This window comes from Solanum verrucosum, unplaced genomic scaffold, assembly GCF_900185275.1.
Source record: "Solanum verrucosum unplaced genomic scaffold, falcon-dt-bn FXZP01000182.1, whole genome shotgun sequence".
Classification (NCBI taxonomy): Eukaryota; Viridiplantae; Streptophyta; class Magnoliopsida; order Solanales; family Solanaceae; genus Solanum; species Solanum verrucosum.
Window position 1 is genome coordinate 3253793 of NW_026020378.1, and position 17699 is coordinate 3271491.

Below are 17699 nucleotides of genomic sequence, written 5' to 3' on the forward strand. Positions count from 1 at the left end.
TCGGTTGGGCTGAAGGATACACCGCCGGCGGGGAAAGCTCAGTAAATACCTCCCATCACTGCAAATACAGTTTGAGGAAATCGTCAATTACTAGAAGGTATGAACCTGACCATCCATTTTTTTTTTGAAAAGGCTTAAGATGGTTTAAGCTAAAGTGTTAAAAGTGGGAAAATGCCCTAATTCTTCAATCTGTTTTGTTCCTTAATACGAACACATATTTATGAGTTTGAAAATGGGAGAGAACTCAGAGTAATGAGGTTGAAAATTTGCTATAAAACTCAAATAGCAGCTAGTATATTTATGTATGATAAATACACTATATATATAAGTTAGTTACAGTATGCAATTCTGTATTTTCTCAAGCAGATCAACAAACTCATGATCACCCGCGAGCCCATTCTTGATTCGCCATACAGACAGCAGAAAGAGGAAAGGCTGCAGGGCTAACCGGAGAGCTAATGAACGACGTGAGAAAATCGTCCAAAAGAGTTTAGAGTGGGTGCTTTCCGGCAAGCCCTGAATTCAATTTTCTGAGCTCCAAAGTAATCTCCAATTTTCTCTTCAATGTCTCAGCTTATTTTCTTGGAAAAGTTTTGTTTTTAGTAGTTGTTTAGATGCTGTTCTTTTGTTTGTTTCCACTGATAATTTGACTGTTTTCTATGTGCTTTTATGGATTGCTTTCTGGGTTTTGGGCAAGTCTTATCTAAAAAGGCGGCATCTTTTGTTCTTAGTGGTACAAGTATATTTACACACTTCTAACAGGTGGAAACTGACACATATGTCAGAGAAAGTCCCACCAGTAGATGGACAAAGCCAGTAGTAGAAATCTAGGAAGCTTAGAATGAGACTGGATTTTGATTTTATTTATGACAATTGTTGTCACACCCCGATATACCCCGAGACGCGGACACGAGACCTAGGACCATAAGTGATCCCAAGCTAACCCTGCTGGCATGATCATGAGCATACTAAAGAAAATAAATTGATGCGGAAGCTAAATCATAAATAAAATGAAAAAGATGGGGAATGCCCATATACTATAATTGAGATATATGAAAACTGATGAGTTTAATACAAGGAAGATATTAACTCAATACTAAGCTGAATCTATCTATGTCTGAAATAAGCCTCTAAACTGACTAGAAATGTTGGGACATGCCCCAACTAGGTCTAGCAAAACTGAAACTAAGACTAAAAGTAATAAAAATAAACATGTCACTAGTCCTCGAAGAATGAGGACTCACCACTGATGCTGCTGAACTGAAGATCGGGAATCGATCTAAGCGTGATCTGGATGCTGAGAACCTGAACCTACATCACGAGAAGATGTAGCGCACGTATGCGTCAGTACTTGAAAGGTACTGAGCATGCAAGATAGAGTAAAGTTGAAAGAACATATAACTGAACAAAGCAATAAAACAATGAAATAATCTGAACATGATATAGATACTGAATACTGAATACTGAGCTAACTGATGCAATGATCAAATTTATAACATGTTGAGACTGAATACTGACTGTACTGAAATATGATCAATGCAATAGAGTATGACTGAACTGTGGGAGCTACTAATAACCGACATAAAACCACATGAGCTAAACGTGGAGTCCGATGTATACGCCCCATCGAAAGGACCCAATATACCCTACCAGAGGTATATAGGCATGCAGGCGTGATCACTAAACTGATGTTGCCCATAGAGGGGACTTACACCTACGTGGCTCGTAGTTCTGGGACTATATGGGTACGCTGAACCCTATTCCAACTCGGTATTATGCTACTCCCAATGAATTAAGTGGTTAACTGATTATGACTGAATTTCTGTAAATACTGGATAGCTTAAAACTGAACATGCAAACTGAGAATGCAACAATTAGTCTGATAATGATGCATTAATAACTGAGGCATGTATAACTGAATAGCTGAGATATTTGACCTAGCATGTGTAATTCAAGAACTAAAGAAATGCATAGCTAGGGTTCTGAAATTCATACGAGAAATGATGTAATAACACGATAATTTGATTTGGAACATATTAATAACGAATTCATGATGATCTGCTGTAATTTTAAAAACCCTAGGTCTATTCATAATAAGGGAATCAAGAAACTGATTGAATTCTAGGGACCTAATGGGCGAAAGGAACCCACTAGTGAAATCCCACATACCTGGTGACGAATTCCATGGAGAAATCTTTCGATTTTGGGGATGGAACTGATGGAACCTTGCTGCGTTCTTGAACTAGGGTTCTTGACCTTTTTCTCCTCTCTAGCTTCTAATTTTCTAAGTTTTGATTAATGATTTTGACTAAGGTAAGTTCAAGTTATGTTTCTAGGCTAAAACTGACTAAAACCTTATGATTTAGGGTCTAAACGACGTATCTTAGGGGTTAAATAAAATAAAAAAAGACCAAAAGACCCCTGACTTGACTGCTGTCGGAGTGACCGACAGATTGGACTGGCGGGCCGTAGGTCAATCGACGGTCCGTCGATTGGAGTCGACAGTCGAGTATCTGCCCGATAGGGTTTCACTAAAACGAGCATAACATTTTACTCGGAGGTCAAAATTTAGCAAACTCGGTGGCGTTGGAAAGATAATTCAATTATCTATCATATCATAGCTTATGGGACACCTAATTCATTTTGTGCTAAAATTTATGACCATCTGAAGTTGACCCATCAAAATTTTCAGCTAACTGGCTGCTACCCTCACCTACGATCATACCTACGGACCATGGATCGATTGACGGTCCGTGCTGGTCGATCATAGTTTTTGTCAGAGGCTGGGCTTAAGGGGCATCAATCCACGGACACGAACCACGGTCCGTGACCTGACCTACGGACCGTAGGTCTAGACGTGGGTCAACACTTAGCCGAATTTCTGGCTGAGTTCTGGGGGAGTTTGCTGACATGAACCACGGACCTGCAGGACGGACCGTGGGTCCTCCTACGGTCCGTGGATGGTGCCCGTGAATGCCACCTGCAACACCAAAAATCTGCAATCTGGTCTCTTTTCGGATACGGGGTGTTACATTTGTCTTGCACTTTGCACTGGATATTCTGGTTTTAACTCTCAACCTTAACCTGCTAATCCCTAAGCCAAGGATTTGTTGACAATTTGTAGTTTAAACCAAAATTTCAAATTTTCTTTTAACTCGTAGATGGTAATGTCTATAATAAAATTCCATAAGCACCACAAGTAGTGTTCAGATGGTTTTACTAAGATAGTATGACAAAGTCAAGAACCCTTGTGGCTAGTACAAACTTTGGAAGAACGACTCCCATTTTGAAGAAAATCTTTGGAAGCACAAAAGATGGGAAAAGTGCCTTCCAAGTTAGTTGTTGGAATATTACTTTGTTAATGATGTTTTTCTGAACCGAAACATGTTTACCAAAAGTTATGCTTTCCAACTGAAGTATTTGGTGAGAAGATGAGTGCCCGGAACAAGACACCTTTCCAAAAGCATAGAGAAGAGGAAGAGGCAAAGAAAAAGGTATGAGCTATAGCAATTTTGGTTTGTTGTGAAAATGGGATGAATGATTAATGGTCAAGCAATTTCCATTTTGCTCACTATGTATGTCTTCTATTGGCAGAGGGCAGAGGATGAAACAGCTCGTCTGTATCAAGAGTTTGTGGAATCGTTCCAAGCGGACAATATGCCAGGTTCCAAAGCATTTATTAGAGGGGGAATCATCAATCCAAATGATAAATTGAAGATGGATTATGAAGGTCCGTTGCAAGAATCTGTACTATGTTTAATATTCTTCTTTCTTTGATTATGTATACAAGTCTTGTCTTATTAATTCTTACAAATAAATGACTTTTTTATTACATGAACAAATTATTAAACGTATGAACCTTTTCTATTCATTCGAGGATGGCAGATGTAAAATCTAAAGATGAGGGGTCAGGTTTAAAGAAGGGAAGTAGGTAAACTAATGCTTTTGATTGACCATGTTGCAATGTTGCTGTAATTTAGGATGCTGAATACCAAGATTTTCGTGATGATATCACTATTCTTATTAGGCCTTTATATGTTTATGTGTTTCCAGGTTGCTTTGTGTCAGTTAGTCTCCTTAAAAATTTGATTTATGCAAATTCAGTCTTTCTTGGAGGCTTGGACTTTACCTTCAAATTGTAACTATGTTGGTACTATGTGTATATGGAGAGGGAGCTTGGTGCCTCCACTATCTGCTATATGACAATTTCTTATGAAAAAGTCAATTATAGATTGGGGTCACTAAATTTTCCTTTTGACTATTCCATTAGGAGTTTGATCAATCAATTGTTAGGGAAATTTCCATACAAACAATTTCAACGAAATTCTGATGATCAATCTTTTTCTTTTTTCTATTTTTAGTTTTAGAACGATTCAACCTCCAATAAAAAAGAGATACCTTTGTTAAATTTCGTCTCTTCAACAAGTTCAATAATGACCATAACAACCCTATTGTTTAAGTGTCAGTAGCATAACATTTTGTTAAATAAGGTATACATGTTTTTGTGGGTCCTAGTGCAACTGGTTTGTCTGGAAATAGACGTACCCATATTTTTCCCACATGACTTGCTTTTTGTGTCATTGCCCGTCGACTTGCTTCTATTTGTCTAGGTATAATCCAAATAGGTTGAAGTGTCTATTTTTGTATATACGCCTAAACGGTCAATAATATCAGCATATGATAAATGGGATCAAACCAATTTACTAATGGGATACCCTAACAGGGCATGAGTTATAGTATCAGAAGCATTTCCTCATAGGCATACTCTTCGTGCTCTGTTAGACCTTCAAAGATGTGTGAAAAGAACTTAAATGAAAAACATAATAACATGGATATATATTTATACAAACCTTCTAACCTTAATCGAACTAAGGGTTTTCATTTTTTATTTGAGATAAATTCGAAATTGTTCGAATTGTATAATCATCAATTACTAACATTCGGTTGAAAATTCCCTCTGCTCCCATAGTCTAACACATCACAACAAAATTGATTTAATATTTATAGCTCATACTTTTTTGTTCTTTTAGAAAAGCAACAGAGTCAATTTTTCCCTTGAACTATTTAATGGCAAGACGTAGTAGAAGCCAGCAGAGCCTCACCCTCTTCAGTAGATCTTGAAATCACAAAAATAATGGAGTATATTGATGGGTTTCTTACCATATTACATTTCGATCATGTGCTTATGTCTTTGATTTTAGGATATGAGCTTGAGCTAGCCTTGAAACTGAGCTCATCATTTTATGCATTAGCACCAGACTCCATCACCTCTCTCACATTCTCCCAAATCATGAAAATTCTTGCTTAGTTAAAATTTCCACTAATGATGATTGTTGGACTGCTCCATACTAATATTTGATGCATCTGGAAACAATGTCAAAGCATACACTAGTCTCTTCCTTTGAAGCACTTATCAAAATTCTCCTACATTTCATCAACATATTGACAAATTATGATAGAATCGACAATTGGTTGGACTCTTTCGTTGGGTCTTTTGTCAAGGAGACTGATAAAAGCAATTCAGTGTGGAGGGCTTTTACCCAAGTTTGAATTCCATCTTTGCAAAAAAATGATTTTGTTAATTATTACCTTCTAAAAAAGTGATTTTGCAAAGTTTTAATTGAGGTGGGGCATATGTGAGGTATGTGTCTAGCAACAAGGGTATTTTGAGCTAAAAGAAATAGAGGGCAAAATTATCCTATTTCAAATAGCTTAAGGGTAAACTTGATCCTTTTTCTCTTTGTAAAAGTATGATCTGACGTGTTGTTAGAGACTTAGAGGAAACATAAGTGTAATGGTCTAATAGTGTTCAACAGCAGAGTGCACTCAAATCTTTACTCTTTAATGATTAAGGTGCAAATGAAGAAAAAAGGCAGAATGGTCTGATGGACCCTAATATTTGTGCGAGTTTGTATTCTGAATCCTTTTATTTGATCATTTGTCAACTAAACCCTTAAACTTAATGAAACTCAATATTTTAAGCCATATTTCTGACCATTGACCAAACTTATGTGACAACTTAATTATTGAGTTGACACAAATACGTGATATCAGGCGTTGAAGGAGCGTGAACATCAAAATTTACACTAAAAATATTTTTTATAAAAAAAAAACAAAAAGAAAATTAAAAATAATTTTTCTTACTTCTTTCTTCTTTTCCTTCCCCACCAACCCTTATTTCTCTCTTTTTTTCCCCTTCCCAGCCCTCTCCAATTTCTTTGTTCTCTTTTTTTTTCACATTTTCTTTCAAATTGAAAAACGATAATGTATTGTTGATGTAGATCTGTGTTCTCTTTCCATTTTTTTGGTAATTTAAAACCCATGAGGTGACAAAGATTCAATAGTTTTGAAGGATGAAAAGTGATTGTTGGATATTTTTGTGAAATTAGGTGAAATGTGTTATGTAAAATTGTGTACAAATATTATTATATATTGAAGTATTTTAATGGTGATTTATTGGCATCAATGGTGAAAAAGGATTTATGGTGGTTCAAATGATGGTAGATGGTTACATTTGCGAATGATAAAAACTTCGAGAAAAATTGAACTATGATTTTTAAGAACTTGAAGGGCCTTGTCACGGCAATAGACAATGACGGCCTAAAGAAGAAAACATAATTAAGGAGAATAGAGATGGTGTTAATGGTAGTTGTGGGTTGAGGAAGAAGAAGGAAAAGTGGAGAAATAACTATTTTATTTTTAAAATAGAATACGTATTTTTGTCTTTTGTGGAGTAACATTTTTGGTTAATAATTTAAAAATAGTCATGAAATAATTATGACATGGCATTAATATATGTGACGTGGATATGACATGTCATTTATGTAAGAAAGAGTGAGCAACACACATAGTTGAAGGAATTTAAAAGTCTCATTTTAATTGAGTTTAGGGCTCAGCTGAAAAAGGGTCAAGTAAAAGGTTCTAAAATATAAACTCATACAAGTATAAGGGTCCATAAGATCACTTCACCAAGAAAAAATAATGCAACTCTGGGAAAAAATAATTCTAAACTAAACAACACATTATATGGGGGAGGATTTGAAAAATTGCAATTAATGCTTACTTTTAGTAGACGTTTGGAAAATATTTGGTTGAAGTTGAAAAAGAGTATTTGAAGTTGAAGTTGAGAAAAAATATATGGAAGTTGAAATTGTGCTTGGAGCAAAAAACAAACCTGATATGAGATATTGCAAAGTGAGAAAATTTAAGTCAAAATAATGCATGTCTTTGGTTACAACAAGAGGATGAGTGTATAAAAATAATGCTCAATAGAGTGTATTAGTTATACTTGCATTAGTTATGCATAGACTATTTCTTATGCATTGTTTGGTTTAGTGTATTAAAATAGTATGCATTGTATAAAAATATTTATTTACAAAAGTATCCTTCACAATTATGGTGGAAAAGATGTAAAAGTACTTTTGAGGGGTAATTGGGTCTTTAACCATGATGATGCATGTATTAAATCATTTGCAATACTAATACCTAGAAATCCATGGTATTAATACACTGCTCAATAGACAATAGAGTGTATAACTAATGCAAGCATTAGTTATACATAGCATGAAAAAATGCACCAAATAAGGGACTACTAATACATATAGCTAATGCATGCATTATTTTTGCTAATGCACACTACCAAACAACCCATATAAACATTAATAACGCAAGGATTAGTAACACAGGGATTAGTAATGCCAAGATTATTTTTTATCAAGTGTTTGGTTCTTTGCTTCTCACCTAATCTTGTGTTTGATTTAGAACTCTACAAAAAAAACTTCTATCCAGTTATACCCTTGAGTATTTATGAAATTTTCTATTTCAAGTAATTGGGTCAAGGTAGAAAACTATTGGACAATATTAAAAGGTCATTGAACTTTATTTTGTATCAGTAAAATATTCAACTTAACACTTATATTTTCCAAAATCACTCAACTGCATTTATCAATAAAATAAATTTGATATAACAAAATAAATGATTTTATATGTTATATAAGTTGTAACGATTGATTTCCGTCGTTATAGAAAAGCCAACGGGGAAAAAATTTGGGCCGGAAAACTTTTTGATAGTAACTTGAAATTTCCCAATCTAGTCCAGAAATTTGGACGAAATCGGAGTCAGTGATGTGTTAGATTCATTATAGACATGGGATCATAGGATCTGGATTTACTTGTAAATATGGCCCTAGTACAACCTATGTACTGATCTGTTTCTATCAATAGACACAAAGTTACCAGTTTAAAAAAAAACAAACTATACAGTTATCCCCTAGTCTATTATAAAATGGAATAAATAACCCTAAGTGTTGAGTTGGCATAGAGAGTGCATTTCACTCTCTCAAATAGAATGAGTTGGCTATTTATTTTTATATTTATTTATATTGTTTTGTTCTCTTTTAATTCAAGAAAACATTTTGATTCCCAAAAAAAGGAAAAATAAACTTTCAAGAATATTTTGATGGGTCATCATGGATTTTATTGGGGTTCCAATCTCGTCTTCTATCCCCTTCATTGTTCTCCATGGTAGTTGTTCTTCATTCTCCTTCTTTTCTTCTTTCCATTTTTCGATATGAAATTTGCCATGTTTTGGATAGTGTGAAGCGAGAAAAAGACCAATGCCCTTACTTCATTGAAGTGAAACACAATTAAAAGAAAAGACCAATATATATTATATATAGAGAGAGACCATAGGACAAATAAAATCAAAGCTACTAATGGATTAACATCTAATTCTTATTCTTCTATCTCTACTAGATTGTCAAATTTTTTGTATTCCTCCATTATATTGATCATCAACTTCAACTCCATTATCACTTTCAACTTCATCAACTAGGGATAGGCAGCCACTTATTTTCTTCTCTTATATAAGCTGGAATTATTCCCCCTTAAACCATTATGGTTCTCCTCAACTCCACTTGGCAGCAACACCAGCAACACCCCAAGTGAAACTAGGATCTCCCTAAAAAATTGCTTCATCTTTATGATTTTCAGGTAGCAACACCTCAATGTTCTCACATCCGAATGAACTAAAAGTAAGACTTAGAACTTGGATGGTGAGCTTTTGTAAATCAAGAATTTTTGAACAATAATTCCTCCATCATTCAACTATTGAAGTAGAACAAATATTAAAAAAAATAGTAAGTGTAAAGAAATAACTTAAAGTTAAAGCTAAAAGGAACATAGAAGCACTTGGTCCCTTGGTGACTTCTTCTTTCTCTGTCTAATAGCCACCGGTAATCCAAAAATTACATCAGCGTTCCTAGAAGCTATATTATTCAGACTCTTCATAAATGTCATCGTGTGCATGTTGGATTCTTCAAAAATAGTGCACTTTTAGAGTATCCGACATGGGTGAGACAATATTTTTTGGAGAGTCTGAGCAACTTAGTGTTTAAGTGCTAATCTGATCTGGTATTGTATCTTGCACATCTTTATCGGCGACCAACTTACCAACACAATCATGGAATCCCTTCCACACTTTTTATCGTGTAAATCCTTCTCACTCTTATCATAAGAGTGATGGGCTCAAATAATCATAGCTTGCATGCAAAGGTCGATGAAGTTGATCTGATCACCTTTTATCAATGATCTCAAAGACCTTTGCATATTTTTGCTTGTCAAGAAATGATGCTTGAATAGCCTCTTACCCTGTCTGTAGCTTTATATAGATAACCCATTTGTGGTTTTTGCACCTCATTAGGGATGGCAATGGGGCGGGGGCGGGGGCGGGCTTGGTTGAGCTTAACCCGCAAATTTTTTAATCTTCCCCGCATAACAACTTTTTTCAATTTCAACCCGCCCCGCATAATTCTTTTAATATTTTCTTTTTCTAGTTAAGTTTGATAGTAAAAATAAAATTTATAAAAGTAAATTCATTTTTTCATTAAAGTGTATTAATATAATAGATAATGACTTAAAGAAATATTTTTTAGAGGTCAATTGAGAAACATGTAAGAAATTGTATTATTTTTATTAAACCAGTTTCATTTGCTATCTTTAATATTTTAGTAGCTTTAAAGAAATTATCTTAATAAATAGTACTCTCTCACTCTTATAACATGTAAAAAGTTAAAATTAAGTTTGAACCCACATAAAACCACATATACCAGCAACCCGCCCCGCATTAGTTTTAAAAAAAACACTTCAACTCTCCCCGCACAACCTTAAACCTGTTCCGCCCCGCATAGCCTTAAATCCACCCCGCCCCATTGTCATCCCTACTCCCCATCCATCAAACGAAGTACTTTAATCAAGGGACCACCAATTTTAAGAGCATCAAAAACATATTCCAAAACGAATAAGAAATAATTATGCGTGCAACTTCTTTCCCATCACTTCTTTTGCAAATTTACTAGTGTTCTATTTTTCTGAAATGAACAAGCTTCTCAAATTGGTGGCCTTTTGCATGTGCATACTATGCAAAGGTCTTGTCAGGTTTCACCAAGTTCTTTTCTTTTGTGAATCTCTTCATATTTAATAACAAAGGCCTTTGAACAATGTAAAAATGTACCCCATAGAGAAGGGTCTTTCTTCGAAAATGTCCCTGAACATAAATATATACCATGAGCTGCACATGGAGTCCATTAAACTTACGGGAACACTCTCTTCAACATATCACCCGCTTTAACATTTTCATTTGCATTGTTTGTTACAACTTGAACAACTTTCCTTTCTTCAACCTTCTCTATAGTGTTCTGAAACAAGGAGAACATTTTGATGGAATCAGTGGACAAGTCACTCGTATCAACAGATTCAAGAATAAGCTTCCTTTTGGAGAATTCACCAACACATTGAAAATCATTTTTCCAGTTCTTGCCGTCCACTTATCCATCATATAGAACATCCAAACTTGTTTCATTCTACCTGATGCTTCTCCACAATTTTTTGTCTCTTCCACTTTAGTTAGATAAGGACCTTTAAATTCATGATAAGTAGGGGGCTCATTCTTGGACCAAATTGGCCTACGGCCTCAATGAAGACTCCAAAAGTGTAAATATAATTGACACAATTAAAGGGGAATCCTGCATCGTACACCCACCGTGAAAAAGCCGCAATTGCACGATCCCTCAAAATATCCTTGGCAACATCATGCAAATTTCTTTTAAGCGCTTCGCCATGTCCCGTCTCTTGACTTCTGCGGAAGTAACAATCTAAAGGACCTTTCCTGCCGTTGATCCAGAACTTGAAGAGATTGTTTTTGCAGAAAGCGATAAATCAACAGCTTCACCTTCTTCCATTTCATCATCATCAGCGCCAACTCTACTGACCACTAGGCACCCGTTGGTTGCACATATATCTATTTTTACAGAAATGCATTACGGTCTTTCAAGAGTTTAGCGCATGGTTCTGTAACCTTGGATTAATGCCCTTTTCCCCTCAAACTAGTATCAAAATGAGCAATAAGTTCTCTATGCCCATAAGAAGAAAACACAGTGAATTGATTAAAAGCGTTTTTGCTTGTTATTAAATATGCTGATCACTGGCTTCTTTCTTCTTTAATTGGTTATATTGGTGCAAATTAATGTGTCATTAATGGTTTCTTCGTCTTTATTGCTGCTCTGTAGAAACATACTAATACTTACTCATGGGTGGTAATCATGTGATGCTACTTTCGGTTTACTTGTATATATGTATAATTCATCTTATATCACGTCTCCTTGATCCTTTATCTTTTTCGTTCTTTCCCTTTTATTTATTGATCCTGTCACTGTTCAAGGATAAGATTATTGGTAGCAATTATTCTGGAATGTATCTTGTGTACTGCAGGTATGTGCCTTCTTTCTTACCACCTCCTATGGCAACTAAGGGCAGAGATCATGAGAAGGTCAGTGGGTGTTTGAAATCTCTTTGGTGCAAGAGTAGTAAACTTGTAACTTCTAGATATCTAAATATGTTGGTTACTTCTAGCAGAAGGAGGACAAGCCGAGGGAAAAAGAGAAGGGCAAGGCTAGGAACATTGATAATTTCATGGAGGAACTGAAACACGAACAAGAAATGAGGGAAAGGCATAACCAAGACCGTGAACAGTGGCGTGATCGTCATACTGAAAATTCTGCTGTAAGTGGATTACGATCGGCAACGAAAAAAATGTTCAGATTGTTTTTTTTAATCTTCTGTTTTTATTCTTGAATTCATGAATCAGATCTGAGGAGATTTGGCAAAAAGTCAAGATAACGTATGATGTAATAGCTTCTATTCAGATTGAACGCGTTAAAACTTGAGGAGTGTTGGGTGCATTAAAAAAAGTTGTAGACAGTTAGTTACATCATGTTCTCTCAATGATATCTGGATCTGAATCTTTTGTGGGAACTGGAGAAGTTATTTACAGTACTTAGAAGATTACTTTTACCACATCTGGAGTAGATACACAAGTTTTGCACGAATCTTACATGTACACATCTTGTTGTAATTTCTGATGTGCTATGAGTGCGCACTGTCAGTTTTCTCAGAGCAACACTTCAACGACTATGAATATATGATATTATCACATGATCACAATTTGTCATACTATTTGCATCTATGATCCATTTTCCTTCCTTAACATCTAGGATCTGAAACATAAAATAATCTTTTCATGCATTTGGTCATCTTAAGATGAATTTTCCTTTATGTTACCCTGTGCAGTTAGCAGTTGCGAGTTCCCTTGTCATTAAAAAAGATGAATTTTCCTTTATGGATTTGTGTTATATATCGGATGGAGGAAAACAATTACATCTTTGATGATCCTTTCTTTAACTTTATCACTTTCGTCCACAAAAAATATAGGACTCCTTCTCACTCTCTGCTACTCATTGGATCACTAAACACCCCAAAGGCCTATCCCAGCCCTCTATAGTCTGAACATGCCTCCAATATCTACCTCTGGTCTATACCTGAAAACGTTTTAGGCAATGATCATTTGTCAAATATATTTACTTGGAAAAATAGTGATTTAAAATATGTTATGCCTAACCAAATGGAGGTTTGATATGACCTCTTGTTGTGTCGCAATGATGATATTTATATATCCTAAAATCTTACTCTTTCCTCAGCAATCTAGTCAGTTTGATGAACTGCCCGATGACTTTGATCCTAGTGGAAGGCCTGGATCATTTGATGATGGAGACACACAAACGACGAATTTCTATGTAGGAAATCTATCACCTCAGGTAAGGTTTTCGTGCTTAATTTTCATATCATTGGTTTTTGCTTTAGGTGTTTCTTTTGTGTGATTCCTATTTATTTTATTTATTTGCAGGTTGATGAGAATTTTCTTTTGCACACATTTGGGAGATTTGGCCCCATTGCAAGTGTAAAAATAATGTGGCCAAGGACAGAAGAAGAAAGAAGGCGGCAGAGGAATTGTGGTTTTGTATCTTTCATGAATAGTGCTGATGCTCAGGCTGCAACAGATGAGATGGAAGGTTACCTTCAGCTTCTTGATTTGAATGTAAATTTATTTCTTTATCTATTCTTTTGTTTAATAAGTGTGATTTGTGCTGCTCTTTGTAGAACACTTCTATTGCCCCCCCCCCCCCCTCCCCCCCTTTATTTTCCCCCCTCCAGACGTTTAGGAATTGTTCATTAGGTTCTTAGTGCTTGACCAAGTGGACTTTTTTTTTTTTGAAGTACAGAATTATAGGATCCTCAATGACAAGTGGTAGCCTCAGTAAGATGACAGCAAGTAGTTAAATAGGATATATGTCTGTTTAAAAACATACATATGGAGTTCCCCTAAGGCTTCGTTCTAGTGGTAAGAGCGCAACACGTGATGTGTAGAGTAGGCTCATGTCACGGGTTCGAACCCTGCCGCAAATGAAAGACTGGTATTTGAGTGGAGAAGGGCCATTATCCAGCAAATTCCGAACTGTGCACCACCAGCCTGGTGGGGATTTCTCGGTTTATAAAAAAAAAGAAAAAGAAAAACATACACGTGGAGTCTACAATGCATAAATGTATGAAGCAGAAAAAAGGAAGAAAAATTATGTAGCCAATGCTTTTATATTCTGTATTAACACAAGCAACAAATGTTGCTGATCTTACTTGTTTGTTTGTCTATTGGTTCCAGTTGACTGTCTCCATCCTTGTCCTTTTCTTGGGTTTCCTCTCCTTGTTCTGTGTCTATTCTGATTCTTTTTTTGTTTGAGATATACATCTGGTAGTAGAAGGATATTCACAAGGAACAAGGCTTTGGATCAGTGATTTTCTATTCTTTGTTTTGTCGATAGTCTTCTTCATGAAGTAGTCAAAAGAGAAGCGCAGAAGTTGAGGTGCGCTCAAGCTGGCCCAGACACCACAAGTATATATATATATATATATATATATATTAGCGAAGTGCAGAAAAGCGCTAAAGTTTGTTGGGATTTTAGGTGCAAAGCACAACCAAAATGTTGATTTCAATGAAGAAACACTAGTAAAGAAAGAACTAGCAAAATATATGAAGTAAAAATCATGTCCAATGTTTAAAAGCCATTTAAATTTCTGAATTTAGATGGGAAAAATGTAGTTTTTCTTATATGGTTAGTTTTCTTGTACTAAATTTATAATATCTAATTGCTGATCACTAACTATTCATTCATAACGTTTTTAACAGTTAATGAAATAGTTTACCAAATATATTTATAATTAAGTGCTGTCCTGTTAAACGCAAAGTCCATAGGTGATGAGGTGCTGTCTTAGCACGTGAGGATTGAGACTAAAACACCACCTAAGTTTGGCAAAGTACATAACCTGGCTTTAACTGAGCTTCAGGCATTAGCGCCTCAACTGAGCCTTTAATAACTTTGCTTCTTAGGTGGTGCCTCCTCTAGTTTCAACTATGTGCTCATTCCAAAAGTGTCTTTTCCATGACCTGTCTAAATTTGGTATGAAGTTGGAAATTAAATAGTAGTGTGGTCTTGCATGGGGATGCTAGCATGTGTACTAATTCCTTGTGCACCCAATTTATTGCTTATATTCTGTATCTTCTGCAATACTCCAATTGGATTTGATTTTAGCAATGTTTGTCTGATATCTAAACCACATTATTCTTATCCAGGAGTTATTGTTTATGAATACGAGTTGAAGATTGGGTAGGGTAAATCTGTCTCTTTGCCTTCTCAAGCACTCCCTGCTCCTCCTCCAGGACATATGTCTATCAGGAGTACGGCGGTTTGTCTATTATTTTGAGTACAATGCCCTGTTATATACATGTTAAGAATTTGATAAATGGTCAAGTCGAGGAAAATTAATAATCAATAAATAATAGAGTGAATGATTTGATGAGTTATGTATATTAAACTATTGTATGATCAGTTGAATACATCTTAAAAACAAAGACAATGGAAGAAGCATATGTTTCATGTTGGAATAAATTGTGTCTTGCATGTTGGTTTGATATGTATAGACATCCTGTAGTGGTGTATCTCACCCTTTTTCTTGGAAATGTTTCCCATGTAATAGCTGCTGTTAAAGCTGTAGTTCAGCATGCTTTCTATTGTTACCTCCCAGTTTCTTTTTATGATATCAGATTATGCTCATACACTTATTCAAGAGGTCTATCTTCTTTGACTTTCAGGGTGCAACTGTTATCTTATCTGGTCCATCAGGTCCTCCAGTTACTACTGTTCCAGGCCAGAATACTGAATTGGTATGGTGATTAGTTGATCGTTGCACATTTCCTTGTTCATTCTTTCTTTGTTGGATAATTATCTGATCTCTATAGCTCTTCTTTACAGTGTTATTGAAATATATCATGATTGAGTGAAGCAAAATGTTCAGAGAGTTTATGTCTATTGGAGTAGATTTGAGAGGGTTCTTGTCAGTTTTGTTTTAAATTGCAATTTTTGCCTTATACTATATAGAATAGGCATTTCACTTGGTATGGATTATTGTTTGAATAACAAATATGATCAAAATTTGAAAATACCAAGAAATCAAATAGGTACAACTCCGTATTTAGTTATTTTTAGCAACTTTGTTCATGGGTTTTGCTTAATCATGTGTTTTTTCTTAATTCAACCATGAGGACTGATGTTGCTTTAATCATACCATTTTAATTCTAACTTCTTTTTTACTGGATTTAACAAAGAATGTGAAGGAAGAGGACATTTTCAATAGGTGAATGAGAGGCGATTATGACAGTGTTTGGGGAAATGGAGAAGCGTTTAGAGGAGAAAAAATAGGGATAAAGAGAGATATTACAGATCTCTCATGCGCTTTTAATGAGTGCACTACATTCACTATGCCAGATCAGCAATGTGTGTCTAATAGACACACTTTGAATATACATTAGGTGTTTAAAAGGAAGAAGGCCTTGCTAAGGTGTCTAAACGGAAAAAACGTGCAAGTTCAAGGGGATGCTTATGTGTTAAGCCTTGATACTTTAAAGGGATATATAAAAAATTGACAATTATGTACTTGAAATAATAGATACACCCAAGCCAGATTTAGTACATGTTTTTGAAGTTACTGGATGTTAAATGGTGCATGCGCTAAAGACCTCTACCAGTGTTGTTCAGTTCCTTCAAAATCCTTGCATCTGACACAATTTTGGTGTGGTGTGGAATCTCTACATGCTTTAGTCAACCCAACTTGGATGTTTTGACTACACCTAGGGCCAAGAAGTATATATTAATTGGGTATTTGTTTTGATTTTTGGTTATATCATATATGTGTTCATATAGGGGCTGTTTGGTTTGAAAACATGTTATGCTGAGATTAGTTATATTGAGATTAACAATTAAGCCATGATCAGTTATTGACTGTTTAATTTATTGTATTAACATACAAAAATACTCTCTACCTTATTTAGTAGAAAAAGGGGTTTGAGGGACCTCACGTGTATTTTCGTCATTTTCATTGTTTTATCCCGGTATAACTTATCTCGGTACTATAATTCCACCCTCTGGCAGGAATAACTTATCCTAGTACTAATTACAAATCATGGTATATTTATCCCAGAATTAGTAATCAAACAAGGGATAAGGCAGTACTAAATGTTTATCACAGGACTACCTATGATTGTCCAACATACCAAACGACCTCATAAAGTATTAATATATTTTGCTATTATAGGAGATAACTTATGAACATAATATTTTGTGTTCACAAAGAACTTAATTATCCTAGCTTTAGTTTAAGAACCTCAATTCAGTGCCAATATATATATATATATATATATATATATATATACTTATTTATGTCATGATAAATTATTGGTTGTATCTTAAAACCTGTACTCAATACTCCTCTCCTCATCCCCGATTCCTAAGATTTAAGTGATGGCAATCCAACTTCTAGATCTGCACCTGTGTCAGGTGCCCACAACTGTATCCTGGCAACATAGTCTGCTGCATTGTTGGAATAGAAGATGACCACAGCAAGATCTGTGGAACAGTATACAAGTGGTTATATATATGGCGCACTCTGTGGAATGAAAGTAATTAGAGATAATTTGTTGGCAAAAACAAAAATATTTGCAACTTAAAGCACAAATGTTTAGCTCTCTTAGTCAACAAAAATGAAAATATTTGCACTCATATTTAGCTCTCTTAGCCTTTTGGTGTAAGATGAAAATGTACAGGATGCCTAATGTCCTTAGTTCTTTTCACATGTAGCTAGGTGTACTGAGATGCAATCATATTGTTGATGGTTGTACTACTCATCCATTGCACTCTCTCGGTGCTAACTAATTTTTGATAAAATTTTCATTACATTCTCAAAAAGGTATCAGCAGAAAG

General features: G+C 35.2%; 1 protein-coding gene across 1 annotated transcript; it reads left to right on the forward strand.

Moving 5' to 3' along the window:
• Positions 1-442: 442 nt before the first annotated feature.
• On the forward strand, positions 443-15609 carry LOC125838697 (protein RRC1-like). The gene is made up of 10 exons (XM_049517737.1): positions 443-542; positions 3418-3494; positions 3595-3730; positions 3886-3931; positions 11767-11824; positions 11908-12057; positions 13032-13148; positions 13238-13403; positions 15017-15129; positions 15536-15609. The coding sequence occupies exons 2-9, from the start codon at positions 3432-3434 to the stop codon at positions 15052-15054; spliced, it is 774 nt and encodes a 257-aa protein (XP_049373694.1). The 5' UTR covers positions 443-542; positions 3418-3431; the 3' UTR covers positions 15055-15129; positions 15536-15609.
• Positions 15610-17699: the final 2090 nt, after the last annotated feature.